Source organism: Miniopterus natalensis, chromosome 12 (genome assembly GCF_054644295.1).
Source record: "Miniopterus natalensis isolate mMinNat1 chromosome 12, mMinNat1.hap1, whole genome shotgun sequence".
NCBI lineage: Eukaryota > Metazoa > Chordata > Mammalia > Chiroptera > Miniopteridae > Miniopterus > Miniopterus natalensis.
Window position 1 is genome coordinate 35485478 of NC_142092.1, and position 14600 is coordinate 35500077.

General features: G+C 38.5%; 1 protein-coding gene across 16 annotated transcripts in view; it reads right to left on the bottom strand.

The window, feature by feature from the left end:
- TRPM3 (transient receptor potential cation channel subfamily M member 3) overlaps positions 1-14600 on the bottom strand; it is a 656939-nt gene that overhangs the window by 161697 nt on the left and 480642 nt on the right. For all 16 annotated transcript variants that reach the window (XM_087823176.1, XM_087823170.1, XM_087823177.1 and 13 more), the window contains exon 6: positions 14022-14193. In XM_087823176.1, the coding sequence (XP_087679302.1) occupies positions 14022-14193 (172 nt within the window). The remainder of the gene's footprint in view (positions 1-14021; positions 14194-14600) is intronic.

Below are 14600 nucleotides of genomic sequence, written 5' to 3' on the forward strand. Positions count from 1 at the left end.
CCTTCTCTGTTCTGTTTCCACTTAGATAATTGCTTGGGGGGTTCAAGGGTCATGTGAGTTAATTCATGTTAAGTGCCCCCAACAATGCTTAGCACTTAGTAAATTCCTCAAGAAATGTTAGTTGTTGTAATGCTAATTATAGGAATAATTAGGAATCTTTCAATTCTGTGTCTTCCAAGACTGAAAAAGAACTGAATCCCTGCCCCTCACCCCCCTTTTAAAAATATCTGATTTCTGGAGATATGTATTCTAGTCTCAGGCAATTAGCTAGCTACTTTTGACCTAATAGAAGTACTTTTTCAGAGGCGAATATACTTAATTTCTTTTCTTTATAAAGAGGAATTGAAACCAGTGCCAACTTGTCGCTCAATATGTGCAATATTATTTACTGAAGAGATCCCCATGTTTTCTTCTCTTTCTCTCATTGGCCAAGAAAATGACTAATTGGATAGACAGATAAATAAACAGATATAGTCATATATAGAGATTATATCTATGTCATATATATCTATGTCATCTTTCTTTTTATCTGTCTTATCTATCTTCAAAAGAAGTCATCAAAGCTATTTCATTATAATAGGTTTCCCACCAATTTGGTTATTCTAGCCCTTACTGGGAGATACATTTAATGGTAAATCATGTCTCTGGAGTTGCTAACTTACTAACAAGCTAGCTCTGGGCTAGATGACTCAGGCAGTGTCTCATTTCAAAGGCAGGCCTCAGAGGAGAACCCCGTGACTGTGAGTAGCTCTGCTCTGCCCCTTTTTGTTCCTTCTTTAGAAACAACTTGTATGGAGGGTCCCAGGCCCTCAAGTGAGGTCTTCTGGCTTTAGCTTCCCAGGATCAAGCCAAACTTGTAGAACAGCCTCAACCTGTAGCCGCTGTTGGCAGTTGGTGGTTGGACAGGGGGTAGCTGATCAGTAAGAGGCATAACAGAGCCACACCCCACTTTTCACAGAACTTGGTAAATCCTCACTGCCCATAACCTGGCAGAGCTGCCTTTTCATAAGAATGTACTCATTTGGGAAAACATAAAGCAATATCCCTCGAAGCACAAAATATAAGGCCGGTTCCTCTGGATTCTCAGTAGTTTGCAAAATAACAAGCTAAGAATAACTACTGTATATTTTCCAGAAAGTTACTAATTAGCATGTCCCTGAGAACATAAATTCAGCTTGTGAGCACAGGCCTCCCCGGGCCGCTCCGCCACTGTGAAAAACAACGAGACCGCTTGCCGTATACTATGAGCAAAGCTTCAAATAGACAACACCACAAACCCTACTGCAAAAGTAGCACGAGCATTTGTTTACAGAACCACAGGCAAACTTGGCTCAGCTACTTTTTCCCTGCAGAGTGAACACCACTGTTGTATTTTCAGCTTCTTTCTTTATCCCCCCAGTTACCAAACCCTAATGAACAAGTTAAAATGACCTTTCAGTAAAGATCAACCAGATTTGTTGCATGGTTAAAAATGGAAAGTCTAGATATCTGGTATACTCTGATTATGACCTCAAATATCTTGATATTTCCTTAATTATCCTTCAGCACATATTCTCAAGGGGAAAAAATGAGGGGATAAAGGGCTAAGGATTTTGCATCAAATGAGCCTGATGCCCCTAAGTATTCTGCTTTTGTTCCTTGCTCAGGTGCATGAAAAACCTTTTTCTGATTTGAGTTTCCCTGGTGCTAAATTAAATAAGAAAAATACCTCACAAAATAAGGTAGTGACCATGCTGTGCAAAGAGCTGCAGGCTGGAAGTGTGGCGCTCTGAGTTCACATAAAAGCTGTGCCACTTACTTCACTGTATGAGTTTAGGAAGGAAAACTGACCTTTTCCAAGTGGTTTTCCTACCTGGAAAATGAAGGCAATGAACTGATGAAATATATGTATTTTATATATGTGTATATATATGTATATATGTATATGTATGTGCATATATATATGTGTGTGTATATATATCTATATCTATATCATTACTGCAATAAATATGCATAGAATAAATTTCTAGAAGTAAAATTTCTAGGGCCAAAGGGTATGTGCATTTAAAATTTAATAGGGGTTACCAAACTGTTTTCCCAATAAGGTTGCCCGTAATCACACACACACCAGTACGTATTTCCATATACTACACTTATTGACACTAGGTATTTTAAAACTTTGCGTTTTGTCAATCTAATACATTAAAAACATTTTGTTTCTCTTAGTTTTAATTTCTTTAATTTTGAGTGAGGCTGAGCATTTGTATTTTTTTTCCCTGTGATCTTTCTGTTGATATATTTTGCCCATTTTCTTATTTTTCTTTTGGATTTGTAGGAAAATTAGCCCTTTGTCAGGGTAGCAAATATTTTCTTTGCTTTGCCATTTGTTTATTGAATTTGATTATAGTATTTTCTAGTGGGGTTTCTAAACATTGAATCTATTTTCAACAGAAACTTGTGTGAATAAAAAAGTCACAATAGCTCTGAGTTTGCTATTACGAAAAGGTGAAAGAAAATATGCTAGGCAAGGCAGAAACAAAGTAACGAAACTGTTCTACCTATAGAGTATCCAGAGAGGAAAGGCGAGGTTTACTTTCAAAGCACTTGCCTTTGGATTCATTAAATCTGTAAGGCAATAGATCCCTTAGCAAGACACAAGGGAAACCCAACTGTCTGAAAGCTCTGTGTTTTAAATTTTAAGCTCTGTCTCTTAAATTTTACCAAAACATGAGCTAAAATCAAAAGAAAAAAACTAAAGTTGGATCAATAATGACACGTGTATCTCAGTCTCTAAAACAGGTGACCCACTCACCATTTGTGAAGAGAAGCTGTACTAATTAATCTTAATAACTCTCAGTGCAGCAAATACTCTCAATTATATATTTACTGGCATTCAGAAGGTTTCGAGGGCCCTTCAGCTGTATCTTGTCAAATTATTAGTCACCACTTAGGAATGATGAAAATGTAGGAATGTCAAATTGGATAATTGGTATATAAAAAGGCTTTAAATTCCCCACAAGCTCAACTGTTTATTAGGTCTCATCAAATGTTCCTCACAGAGCAGGAAGATAGGCTGTTCATATTCCCTAAGGCAGGTCTTTTCTTCCAACAGGGTCAAAGCCCAGTTATAACCTTTCCTACTCAGGATGGATTTGAGAAGCCGACTAGTCTCCACTCTACTGTGTGTTACAAAAATATAGGTCACATTTTCCAGAATTTATCTTTGAAACATTAATATTAATAGTATAGTGTCATAGAAACATCAAATTTATTCCATTCATTTTTAATATCTTGGGATTTTAAATGTTATCAAATAATGTGCAGCAAAATGTATGGCTAAGGATCCATTATGGAAGGCTCATGCATCACGTATAGCGTGCTAATATGCAAGCAGCCTGAGGCTAAAGGGATCTGTTCAAGTTCGTTAACTTAAAAAGTTAACTAAACCAGGATGGTCTAAAATAACCTATATAATTCTAGACAGCTTGTCTCAATCTGATTCCAAGGGAAAATTACAATTTCCAGAGCCAGTGGCTCTTTAACTACTTATCACTAAAAAACTCACAGATGAAGAGAGAATGGGCAAGATATGAAGCATACACTACGGGAGCTATTTTTGGACAAGGCTTCCCATATCACTGGAATGGCAGATGCATTTTATCTCATGTGCCAATGCCAGCTGCTTCTTAGTAACTATCTGGAATGCTATTCTGAAAAGGTGTGGCAAAAACTGCTATCTGTACCCCAATATTTATTCTTCCTTTTCTTCATAGTGATAGAATTTTTAGCTGGCTATGTGTTTACCCAGGATAAAGACTATATTTTAGAACCCCTTTTTAGTTAGGTGTGGCCATGTGATCAAATATTGATCAGCACATAGGATGTAAGCCAAAATGGGGAGTGTGACTTTCTTATTGTGCCTCTAAAGGGAAGGGCCATGATTTTTCCCTTGTTCTTTTTTTCTGATTACTTCTGGCCAGAATGTAGACGCAATGGTGAGCTCCCATGGGCCATGAAAACAGAGATGCACAGGAATCTGAGCTCTCAGCACTCTGATGTTATGCATCAGATCTGGACTCATGTTCAGAATACCATATGCACGAGGAATAAACTCCTGTCTCATTTAGGCACCCACTGTTCTGAGTCTTTATTCTAGCTGAGAACCTGTGTTCTAATGCATGAAGATGGTTCTGGGCTATATGAAGGCCCAGTGGGAAGTGTCATGCTAGGTTTGCAATGTCGACAAGGGCCTGATGGTCTCATGATAACTCTTACTGTGTGGATACCCAACTTACTCCAAAGTGGAAAACTTTCCAAAGAAACTCTCCTGTAGCCATACCTTCTACCTTCCCTTTGCCATCTGCCTCCCTCTCTGTGCTACTGTTGACCACTTCAGGCAGGGCCTCTCTGTATTTGGTATAAATACAAAGTAATGAGACTGACTTAAAAATCATAGGACTAAAAAGAAATAATATGTGTGTACTAATAATATATCACTTATTTATATATAAATAATTACAGTCCTTTAAAATTGCCTCCTGGCATACTATGTGTTATTTCAATGATGCTGTTTCTAAAACGGTTTTGAAATTTTTTTGAAACTGTAAATTCACATGTTTCTTATAATAATAGGACTGGGTCAAATCACTTAAATTTCTTTCATGCCAAATCAGCATCTCTTTGTTGAGTGCTTACTATGTGCCTTGATATTAGCTTTGGTGTCAGAGAGGTTGGTAAATCTGTTAAGGATGTCAATGGTACTCTGTAGATAACCTATGTCAAATTTCCAGAGTAAGTTGATTTTATAATTTAACAACAGGAAAATACTCATATATAAAAGCTGTCTACTGCAGTCCAGGGAAATGAGAGACAAATACCAGAATGAAAGATGAATTTTTTAAAAGCACTGCTTTGTGGTGTTTTATTTCAAGAATTTACTCATCCACTCAAGTTTTATATTACTGCCCTACTCCTGTATTTCCAAAACAATTCTCAGTCTTTTATTGATAAAAAACTAGAGTCCTCTTTGTATTCAATTCTGAGCTCTTTATTCTACTAGAACCTTGATTTATTAAAATATCCCTTGGGCAATGAATTCTATTGAGCAGGCTCTCCAGGGGCGTACAGGCAAAGTAACCACATCTCCAGGCCTCTGCCTCTACCCCAAATCAGCTAATGATTGTGAACTGTAGGATTTCTCTGAGCATCAAGCACCTAATGATAGGGAGCTCCCACAGCTGAGCATATTTCTAGTCACTGAGACGGAAGCGAATAAAGCAGTGGCGCTAAGAGCAGGTGCTGCTGAATCAGAAATTCTGATTTAGTTCATGAGTCAGTTCTACATGGTAAGCAGGTCAGTGTGTCTCTCCAAATGAAAAAGAGCTTCCTTGAAAGGTCAACTCAAGTCCACTTACAATCTTCAAATACATTGAGAGCCCTAACAGAGACGGTGATTTTGGCCCTCACCCAGGAGAGAACAGGTTCGGAGCATCTGAAGTTAGATATAAAGAACCACCCAAGGGCAAGGGACATGAGGATTTGAAGGGGATGTATTAGGGCTGACACCCAGCCTGTGCTGTGGATGGATTTAGGATACTAAAGTCTTCACAGGTTGTTAAATATTTTGAATCTCACCAGTGGCTTACCACCGCTGCTGTTTCTACAAGTCTTTTAACTTGGAAAGATGTGGCCCTGCTGAATCAGCTATTGGAAATATTTGGGAGAAAAACAAAACAAAAAACAAAACAAAACAAAAAACAAACGAAAAGAAAGCTCAAGGAAACAAACACAGAGTAGTGTTTCCTAAGGGATGTGATTGGCATGTGTTTGAAACTGCCCTGCACGTGGTAGGATGCCAACGCTCCTGCCTCCTCCCCAGTGCCATTCAGCAGCACCAGAAATTATGTCAACCCCAAGTCCCCTTGACATTTTTTCAAAGCTTCCTAGAGGGCACAGTGTTACCCTAGTGGAGGACTGCTACAGCCACATTTAAGAATTATCACCAAAAAACTGTGGTAAGGGAGCTAGGAAATAAATGATGCAGTCATGAGTACTTCTTTCTGATTATGGAAATTTCATTGAAACAAGATGCTTTAAATTGGTGTGTGTCACCTCACAGAGATGAGCTTTTAATTTATTATTATTACTATTATTATTTTTAATCTTCACTCAAGGATATGTTTATTGATTTTCTTAGAGTGAGGGGAAGGAAGAGAGAGAGAAAGAAATATCGATGTGAGAGAGAATCATCGACCGGCTGTCTCCTATACGTGCCCTGACCAGGGATAAAAGCCACAGCTTTCTGGTATATGGGATGATGCTCCAACCAACTGAGCCACACAGGCCAGCCAGGGCATGAACTTTTTAAAATAAAATCTCCTGTAACCAATTAGACTTTACCACCATTGACTCACTATGTGCATTAGAATGTTTATGGGGCTCACCTATCACACGAATCAGTGAAATGTGGAAATATTTGTTCCCATAACAAAGCATACCTTCTCAGGGATGATAGTCTGTACTGCTGGGAGACAATATTATTATCATTATTTTTGTTAGTTTGTGAAGTATGCACACAATCATATAAGAATAGGTGTGTTGGCTTAGGGACTGATTAATAAAACCTGTTTTCCAGAGAACTCTAAATAGCAATATCCTCAAATATCACATTTAATTATGTTTTATGAATTCTATAATCATTTCTGCTACTTGTTTACTTAGCAATGCCAAGCCCCTTTTAATTTGATCTGCTGCTTTACTGAAAAGTACTCTAGGTGGCTTCATCAGATGAGGCCACACTTAAATGTCAGTCAGTACAAAGGGGCAAAGAAAGAGAAAAACATCAAATTCTCTTTCAGGCAAATCCTGACAGTAGCAAAAGCACTGGTTAAGAAAATCTAAAGCTACCCAGATACTCCTGTCAAGTAACATCACAAAATAGGTGTATCTATAATGACTATCAATAATGCCTTAGACCTATGAATTTAGTCTGACATAGATTCCATTTTATAGCAGGGAGATGATAAAGTTAGACAATTCTAATCTTATAAGGAAAAGACTTACAACCAAAGTTGATGTTCACAATATAATTAGATATGTAATCCAAATAAAAATTTGCATTCAGCCAAACCTAAAATAAAATTAGAAAACAAAGGAGTAATACTTTAATCAAACAAAGCCCAAAGAGAACTAGGTTTCTGACCTCTTTCTCCAATCATCTTTTTGAATAAAATGGTAAATTATAAGAAGGTAATCAATCTGATATTGGACCAAATCTAAACTTTTAAGATATATTCTGGGCCAATTTACATTTAGCCCAAGTTCTGACACCTCCAACAAGTAGAGTACTCACCAATCGTAACTGACATTCACCATGATTACCCCCACACCCTGAAATAGCTTGAATCTCTAAAGAAATATTAATTTTTCTCATTATTCTCTATTTACTTAGGCAGGAGGAACACCTAAAGTTTAGAATATATTTTCAATACTACAGAAAAAACAAAGGAGTTTTCTGGTTATTGCTGCTATGACCGAGAATGTAAAGCAATTACTCCTCAATAAGTAATGTTAACAGAGGTTGGGTAGATATATTACAGAACATAACTTTGAGCCTCATTTTCCCCCTTGGACCCAAGGATACATGGCTTCTAAGCAATCAGAGCCAGTTTCCATGTGTGGTAGAGATAATCTGACAGGCTCTGATAGCCCTTGAATGAAAGGATCTGGGTCTCAGATTGGAATCTGTGGCAGCCAGGCCATGTAAACATGGGACATGGCTTCCCACTGGGGGACCACAGTGTCCTGAAGTCAGGGAGGAAACCAATCTTTCTGACCTGTCACATGCCAGAACCCTTTCATTCACTGACTCATTTAATCACACTGTCCCCAGTTCACAGTTCCAGAAACAAAGTCTAAGAGAAATGCAGTAATTTGTCTCAGGTTACAGAGCCATGACAATCTGAACTCCCATGTCTCCCTGCCACTTTCAGCTTATCGTCACTGGTGAAAAAAAAGACCTCTTTTCCCAAATGTTATCTTCTTGCCTCTTTAAAAAAAGCCACAATTTCTCAGGGTTTTCTATCTTCCTGTTTAAGAATTGCTGAGTAATATTTGTTTTAAATGGTTTTTGGCCCCCTAAGAGTAGAACTTGGGCTTGAAAAGATGATTGTCAACATTTTTTGGATGAATTTTTTAGAATGAAATAATGTAGTTCTTAATTTTTTTTTTTTGGAAAGAATTGTTAAAGAATTCTTGGATAATAGTTGCTGTTATTTTGTCAGTTAAGGAAATTCTTCTAAAATCTACCCTACGTGTAGTCAACACAACTTAAAAAAAGGTTTTGGTACTGAAATATTTATGGATGAAATATTTATGATCATGGAATATAATAAAAGTTTAAGAATGCATTGTCTTAAAAATTATTCAAAGAAGAATGTCGGTGTGTGTATATAGCGGTATTATATATATGTATGTAAATATGCATGCACATAGGTGGTTGTAGGAATGTGCTGAGTTGATTCAACTTGTGTGAATATGTGAACATCAATAAAATAAACAGGTGGTATTGTTTATTATGGACCTTTGTTTACTTTAGTTTAAGTTTAGCATATGTGATATTTGGCAAGACTAACTAAAGATCTGGGTCACCTTTGATAATTTACTTAACCACCTCTCCGTACCTCAGTCTGGTCTTTTAGATGAATGGTTGTATATTGTCATGAATGCCAGCCACAGGATTGCTTCCATCCATAGACACTTAGGATAATACTCTTGGGATTTATGTATATTGAGTAAATACAGCCTTGCTCCCTTGCCTCTCTCTACCTTTTTTGTACTTGCCTGACAAAATCCCAGCATGAGCTCAACCCAACTCTATGTCTACTCTACTACTCGAGCTGAACATAGATGGAAAGAAAACACACAATCCCAACTTTAAATTCCTGATCACAGATATCAAGTGGGTGCAGGTTGCTGTGGGGTAATCTTAATTTCTGTGGTCCATCTATTCTCCCAGTCTCTACACTAACTATAGTTCTTTTTCTCTCCCTGATCTCCTATACGTCCTTCCTTCCACTCTCTCAGCACATAACCTGTATTATTTCCTTTAAATATAGATGCTATCTACAGAGAACTACCTAATCTACCCATATTTGCACCCATATACTCTGCTTTCTCTCCAGCTACACAGGATAAAATTGTCCCTGTTTCCCTATAGTCACATTCTTCATTTGTACACTGAATCTCATCCCTTCCCTCCTTCTCAAGGACCTTATTTCAATTCCCTTGAGAATGGTCCTCAACTCCCCTTACTTTTCTATAAAAACATGCCCCTTAGAAGCTCTAATCTAGTGTCTCTATGGATGACCACGCAGCACCCTCGATGTGTCTATTCCTTACCCTGAGTGCTCAATTCATTAGCAAGTCCTCTTGAGCTCTACCTTCAAAATATATCCTAGGACAAATATTGTGAGATTCCACTCACATGAGGTACTTAGAATAGGCAAATTCATAAAGACAGAAAGTAGAACAGTGGTTACCAGGGTCTGGAGGGAGGAAGAAGTGGGGAGATAGTGTTTAATGGGTACAGAGTTGCAGTTTGGGGATTATGGAAAAGTTCTGGGGATAGAGAGCAGTGATGTTTGCATGACAATGAAATGTACTTAATGCCACTGAAGTGTACAGTTAAAAATAGTAAATTTTAGGTCTTGTATAATTTGCTACATTAAAAAAGATGTTTAAAAATATATATTTATTTGAATCCAACCATTTGTTACTACCACTACTGATGCCATCCTAATTCAAACCACTGTCATCTCTCACCTCCATTATTGTAGCTACTTCCTAAAACATCTCCCTGCTATTAACATTGCCCCCTGCCTCAGCCTGATCTCCACACACAACAGCAGAGGGATGTTTTAAATCATAAGGGAGCTCCTGTAACTTACCAGATCAGAGCTCTGTTAGAATAAAATCCAACTCTTTACAAAGGTCTTGCTCTTCACTGAACACCTGGGGCCTTTGTCCCTGCTTTCACTCTCCCCAGATGCTCTTTCCACAGCTGGCTCCCCAACTTCAGGTCTCTGCATACACATCACCTCCTCCTAGAGGTCTTTCTTGACCACCTAATCTATCATAGCCTCCCAACACACACACATACATGCACATACACGTGCACACATGTATCCCTGCATATATCTTTCTGCTTTATTTTCCTTAAGAGTGCTGTTTACTACCATACATCATACATTTACTTGTTTACTTGTTTACTTATTACTCTGCTTGCCCCTCTTTACTTAAGCTCAGTGAATTGCCTACCACTGCTTTTCTAGACCTTAACCATGACTGACACATACTAGGCATTCAAGAAATACTTGTTTCATAGAGGCATGACTGAAATTGTTTGAGGCTGTGCATATTAAATATGAAGTTTAGAAAATTGCAGATGGAAGAAGAGTGTTCCAAAACAGGCAACTGCTCACATCTGGAAGGATTCTCCTTCAACAACAAAGCCCTTCAATGACCAATGATGATACTCAGGACAGTGTGTTGGCAGCAGGAATGAGTGGAGGGAGAAGAGAGATGAGATCATAGAGGCCAGAGTCGTATGGAAAATTGAAGACACTGTGCTTGTAATATGCTATTATGAATAATTGGCATGTTGATGAAAAAGGGTTTAAAGGTCTCCTGAGCAGGATTCACTAAATATTTAAGGAAAATACTCTTCAGAAGATTATATCATTATGTGAGAAAACAGACTTGTTGAAAGGTTACTGTGGCATGCAAATCACCCCTAAGTGATGAGGAGGAATGGCACTTAATGAAGAAAATGCTGAGTGCAATTCAGACATCCCAGGATCTAAGTATGACACGTGGTGGATAGTATTTTTGTGGTAGAGTGGTATACAGTTATTATGGCATAGTGTCTAATTATCAGGAGACTAAATTGGGCCTCCCTGAAATTGAGTTCCACTGGTATATTTTACATTTCTTAAACTTTTGAACAATGAAAAGAAAAAGCAAAGGGGGGTTTTAAAATAAACTTCTAGAATAAAAAATTGTTTTTAATAGGAAGAACCACATTACTGCTACTTGTGATATAAAGAAAAAAATAGTGTCCAGATTAGACAGAATTACTACACTAAAATATTTACTGCAGACTGCATTGAAGGTTTGTATTCTTTGTTCTGCTGTTTCCTGCTATGACCAGGTCAGCTCTTCCCCTTCTCTCTCTATCCTGTTCTGGAGGCTGCTCTGTGGGGGCTTTGCTGCTAACTGACCAGAGCTCTCAAGATCCCACACTACTTCCATGAGCCCCAGGGGGTCACTCCTGTCCTTGCTTTGTGAGGTGAATGTAGTGACAAGAGAAATAGACCCAATTACTCCTGAGTCCCTCACTTGCAGGGTGACCCACCATCTCAGTTTGACTGGAACCGAGGGGGCCTGAGGACATGGCACTTTCAGTTGCTAAATCTGAGAAAGTCCTGGGAAATCTGGGACAAGTTGGTCACTCTTCCACTATTAAGTTCAGTGATTGAATTGAAGTCAGAGCTAACTCAAGGCTTTTAACTTCCTGTGACCTCAGGGGTGTCCACTGGGCAACTTTAACCCTCCTGCTCCTACTTAATTACATTCACTGAATGAGAGTTTGTGAGTTTCTATTAAGCCTCAAATATAGTCCCCAAAGGAAGAAGAAAAGAAAAATTATGTTTATAAATTATGATAATTATAATGACCATGTGTCTCCCTCTGTCCTCAACCCCTACCCAATTCCAGCTACTATCACTTACCCCACTCTGGGGGTTCAGTCCTACCCCAGACTCTGGGCCTAATTTTGAGTGTGGACTTGGAGCATTTCAGGAGGCCAGCATCTTTGACCTTATGGCTCAGCTTGGTAGCTGGGTTTGTGCTTCCCTTGACTGGGTCCCCACTTGTCAATGTTCCTGTGTGCTGCTACCTGCCTTGCTAATCTAACAAGGGTCCAGTGTTCTCACAAATGGGAGGCGGTGTTTGTGGGATCCTGGCTCGTCCAGCATCCCCCATGTCCTGACCATCTGCTTTGGGCTGCTCCTCAACTCTACATTGCTGGGCTCTGCTCCTCAATGGGCCTTCCTGGGCCTCCCCTGCAGGGTCATCCACACATGCAGCACCTCTGTGAGTTTTGGAGAAAGGCACCCTCCAGGTATATCAATTACAAAAGGGTCCCCTTTTTGGGCTGACCAATTAGAATAGAACATCCTTTCCTGGGGCAGCCTGTGAGGCACAGGCTTGGCTAACAGAGCCCTGGCTAGGTTTTAACTCCCATGGGCACCCCTTAGCTGGGTGTATAATTTATACAATCACGCCTACCTCTCCTCCTAACACTACTGACTGATGTCTCAGCCTAAACCAGGACCTGACATAATGACATGCTTGGCTTGTCTGGACAGATTTTATCTCATTACTGAGCACTCAGCTTGAGTGAATTTTCCCCTGGTCCACCCTGCTCCCATCTCCTTCAGCTTTCAGATCACTCCCATGTAGGGTCTTCATCTGATGGTGTAAAGAAAGTAATGCTACAGCCTATAAAAAAAATCTAAACAGATAATGCTAATTACATAGTATTTACCCATTCTATCAAATATTATAATAAAATTCAACTTTAGTATAACAAAACCTACCACCCCTTGCTTATAGTGCTTTATTACATTTGATCAATGCAGGTCTCTGGATAGATTTTCTAGTCTTTTTAGCTCCTTTTTTTTCCCCCCAAAAGATGTTAACCTCAGAATAATACTGTGTTTTCTCTTTCCAAAGACAGTTGAGGGTTCTTAGATAGAAAAGAATTTACTAATACAATTTTGATTTCAGGACTACACCAAAATTTATTGTCTCAGACTTCCCTGTGAAATGATGGAGGTATGAAACTTGACTGCCTAAATGGCAGCAGTTCCTGAAAAGTAAAACCAGAAAGGAGAGACTAAGGAAAAGAAGTTGTGATCTTGTAGGCTGAACATCCCAGTCCTTGGAAGAAGGTGGGAAGGTGGTCATAGCATGGAAACCCCACTGGGGACAGATGCAGAAAGATTAGAGAAGAGAAAAGCCATTGGGACAAGTTGAACTACATTATACTGAACTTTTGAAAGCTTATCTAACCAGAGAGAATCTTTTTTTTTTAAATTTAGAATTGTGGGTTTTGAAAATTCCATCAATTCAATTCAAGTTTCCCTGATGGGACACAATTATTATAAAGTTTGAGACCACCGAGAAGCCTCGAGTGTTACTTTGTGAAAACAAATTGAATTTTACATTGTCAGAAGAATCGGTAGATTATTTTCACACCTCTGTCACATTTAAATGCAAGGCACTTAGTGATCTGGGAGCACTGCTGTTTTTACAATGCTACCTTTCACAGTTAAAACAAATGTATACACAATGAAAAAAGCATAGAACACATGAATAAGAGAATTTTAGTGTAAACATTGGATATGTATTATATGGTACACATACATCTAAATACATACATATCAAGAGACAATGAATGAATGCATACATAAAACTGAAACAATTGAAGTTTCATCAAGATGGTTACACATGATGCTTTAGTTTAGAGAATGTCATTTCTCTTGAAATGTCTTCACACAGCCATATCTGTGCTAAGATCAAAGCCAAATATTTTTTCTTTTTTCCCCCAGCTACCAAATATAGCTTAGTAAGTAGAAACAATTTCCCTAGGGTGCCTTTTCCCCTTGAGAGTATTGATAAAAGATGTAGGAAAAGTTTGGAGAGAAAAGCTTATTTGCATCCACAAACTCCAGATGGAGTTGAATTTTTCATGCATGATAAATGAGATGGAGTCCACTCATTTGTGTATGATCACTCCCTACGCCCCCAATTCTCCTCTAGACAACTTCCTCTAATTCTAGCCACCGGCCCAGTAGAAATAATGATCCATGTTTGAAACGTGCTCAGGTTTTCAGAATATTTCTGCATGGTGTACTTAAAGTTATTCGCTTTCAACACACTTCCTACGAGGCACGACAGTGGGAAAAGCAGCTACTTACTTGTGTTTATCTTCTGGAGTGAAATATGCTTTTCCAGTTGTCTCCTAAGTTTCACCTCTGCTCCGTATTTCCCGGTGGTTCCGTTGTCAGCCAGAATGAAGTGGGAATGCATGCTGTTGAGAACAGTGAGCTTGCTCATGGGGTTGGACATGGTCTGATATGGCCGGACAACCTGCAGGATTTCAAAAGGAAGAGGCAGAAGTCAGAGAAAAGAAAGCAAAAATTTAGAAGGAGAAATGGACAGAGAGAAAAGAGTGTAAGAAAATCAATTATTTGGCACAGTGAAAGCACAGTCTACTTCTTCTTTGAGTAGAGGCAAGATGTATGGCAAATATCTATTCAAAGCACGATTATGCTTAAAGGATTATATATTTATTTATTTATTTACTGAATGCATACAGAAGCTAGAGTTTGTGCTTTCACTGTACACAAAAATTGGCATATGGAGTGTTGTTTCATTTTGAAGTTGATCTTTTATTTGCTGATGAACTAAAAATGATATTTCAATTTAGTTATTTTGTTTTTTTCTTCCTTTTCTCTATCATGTTTATACTCTAATAGGAACAGCAGAGCAATGAT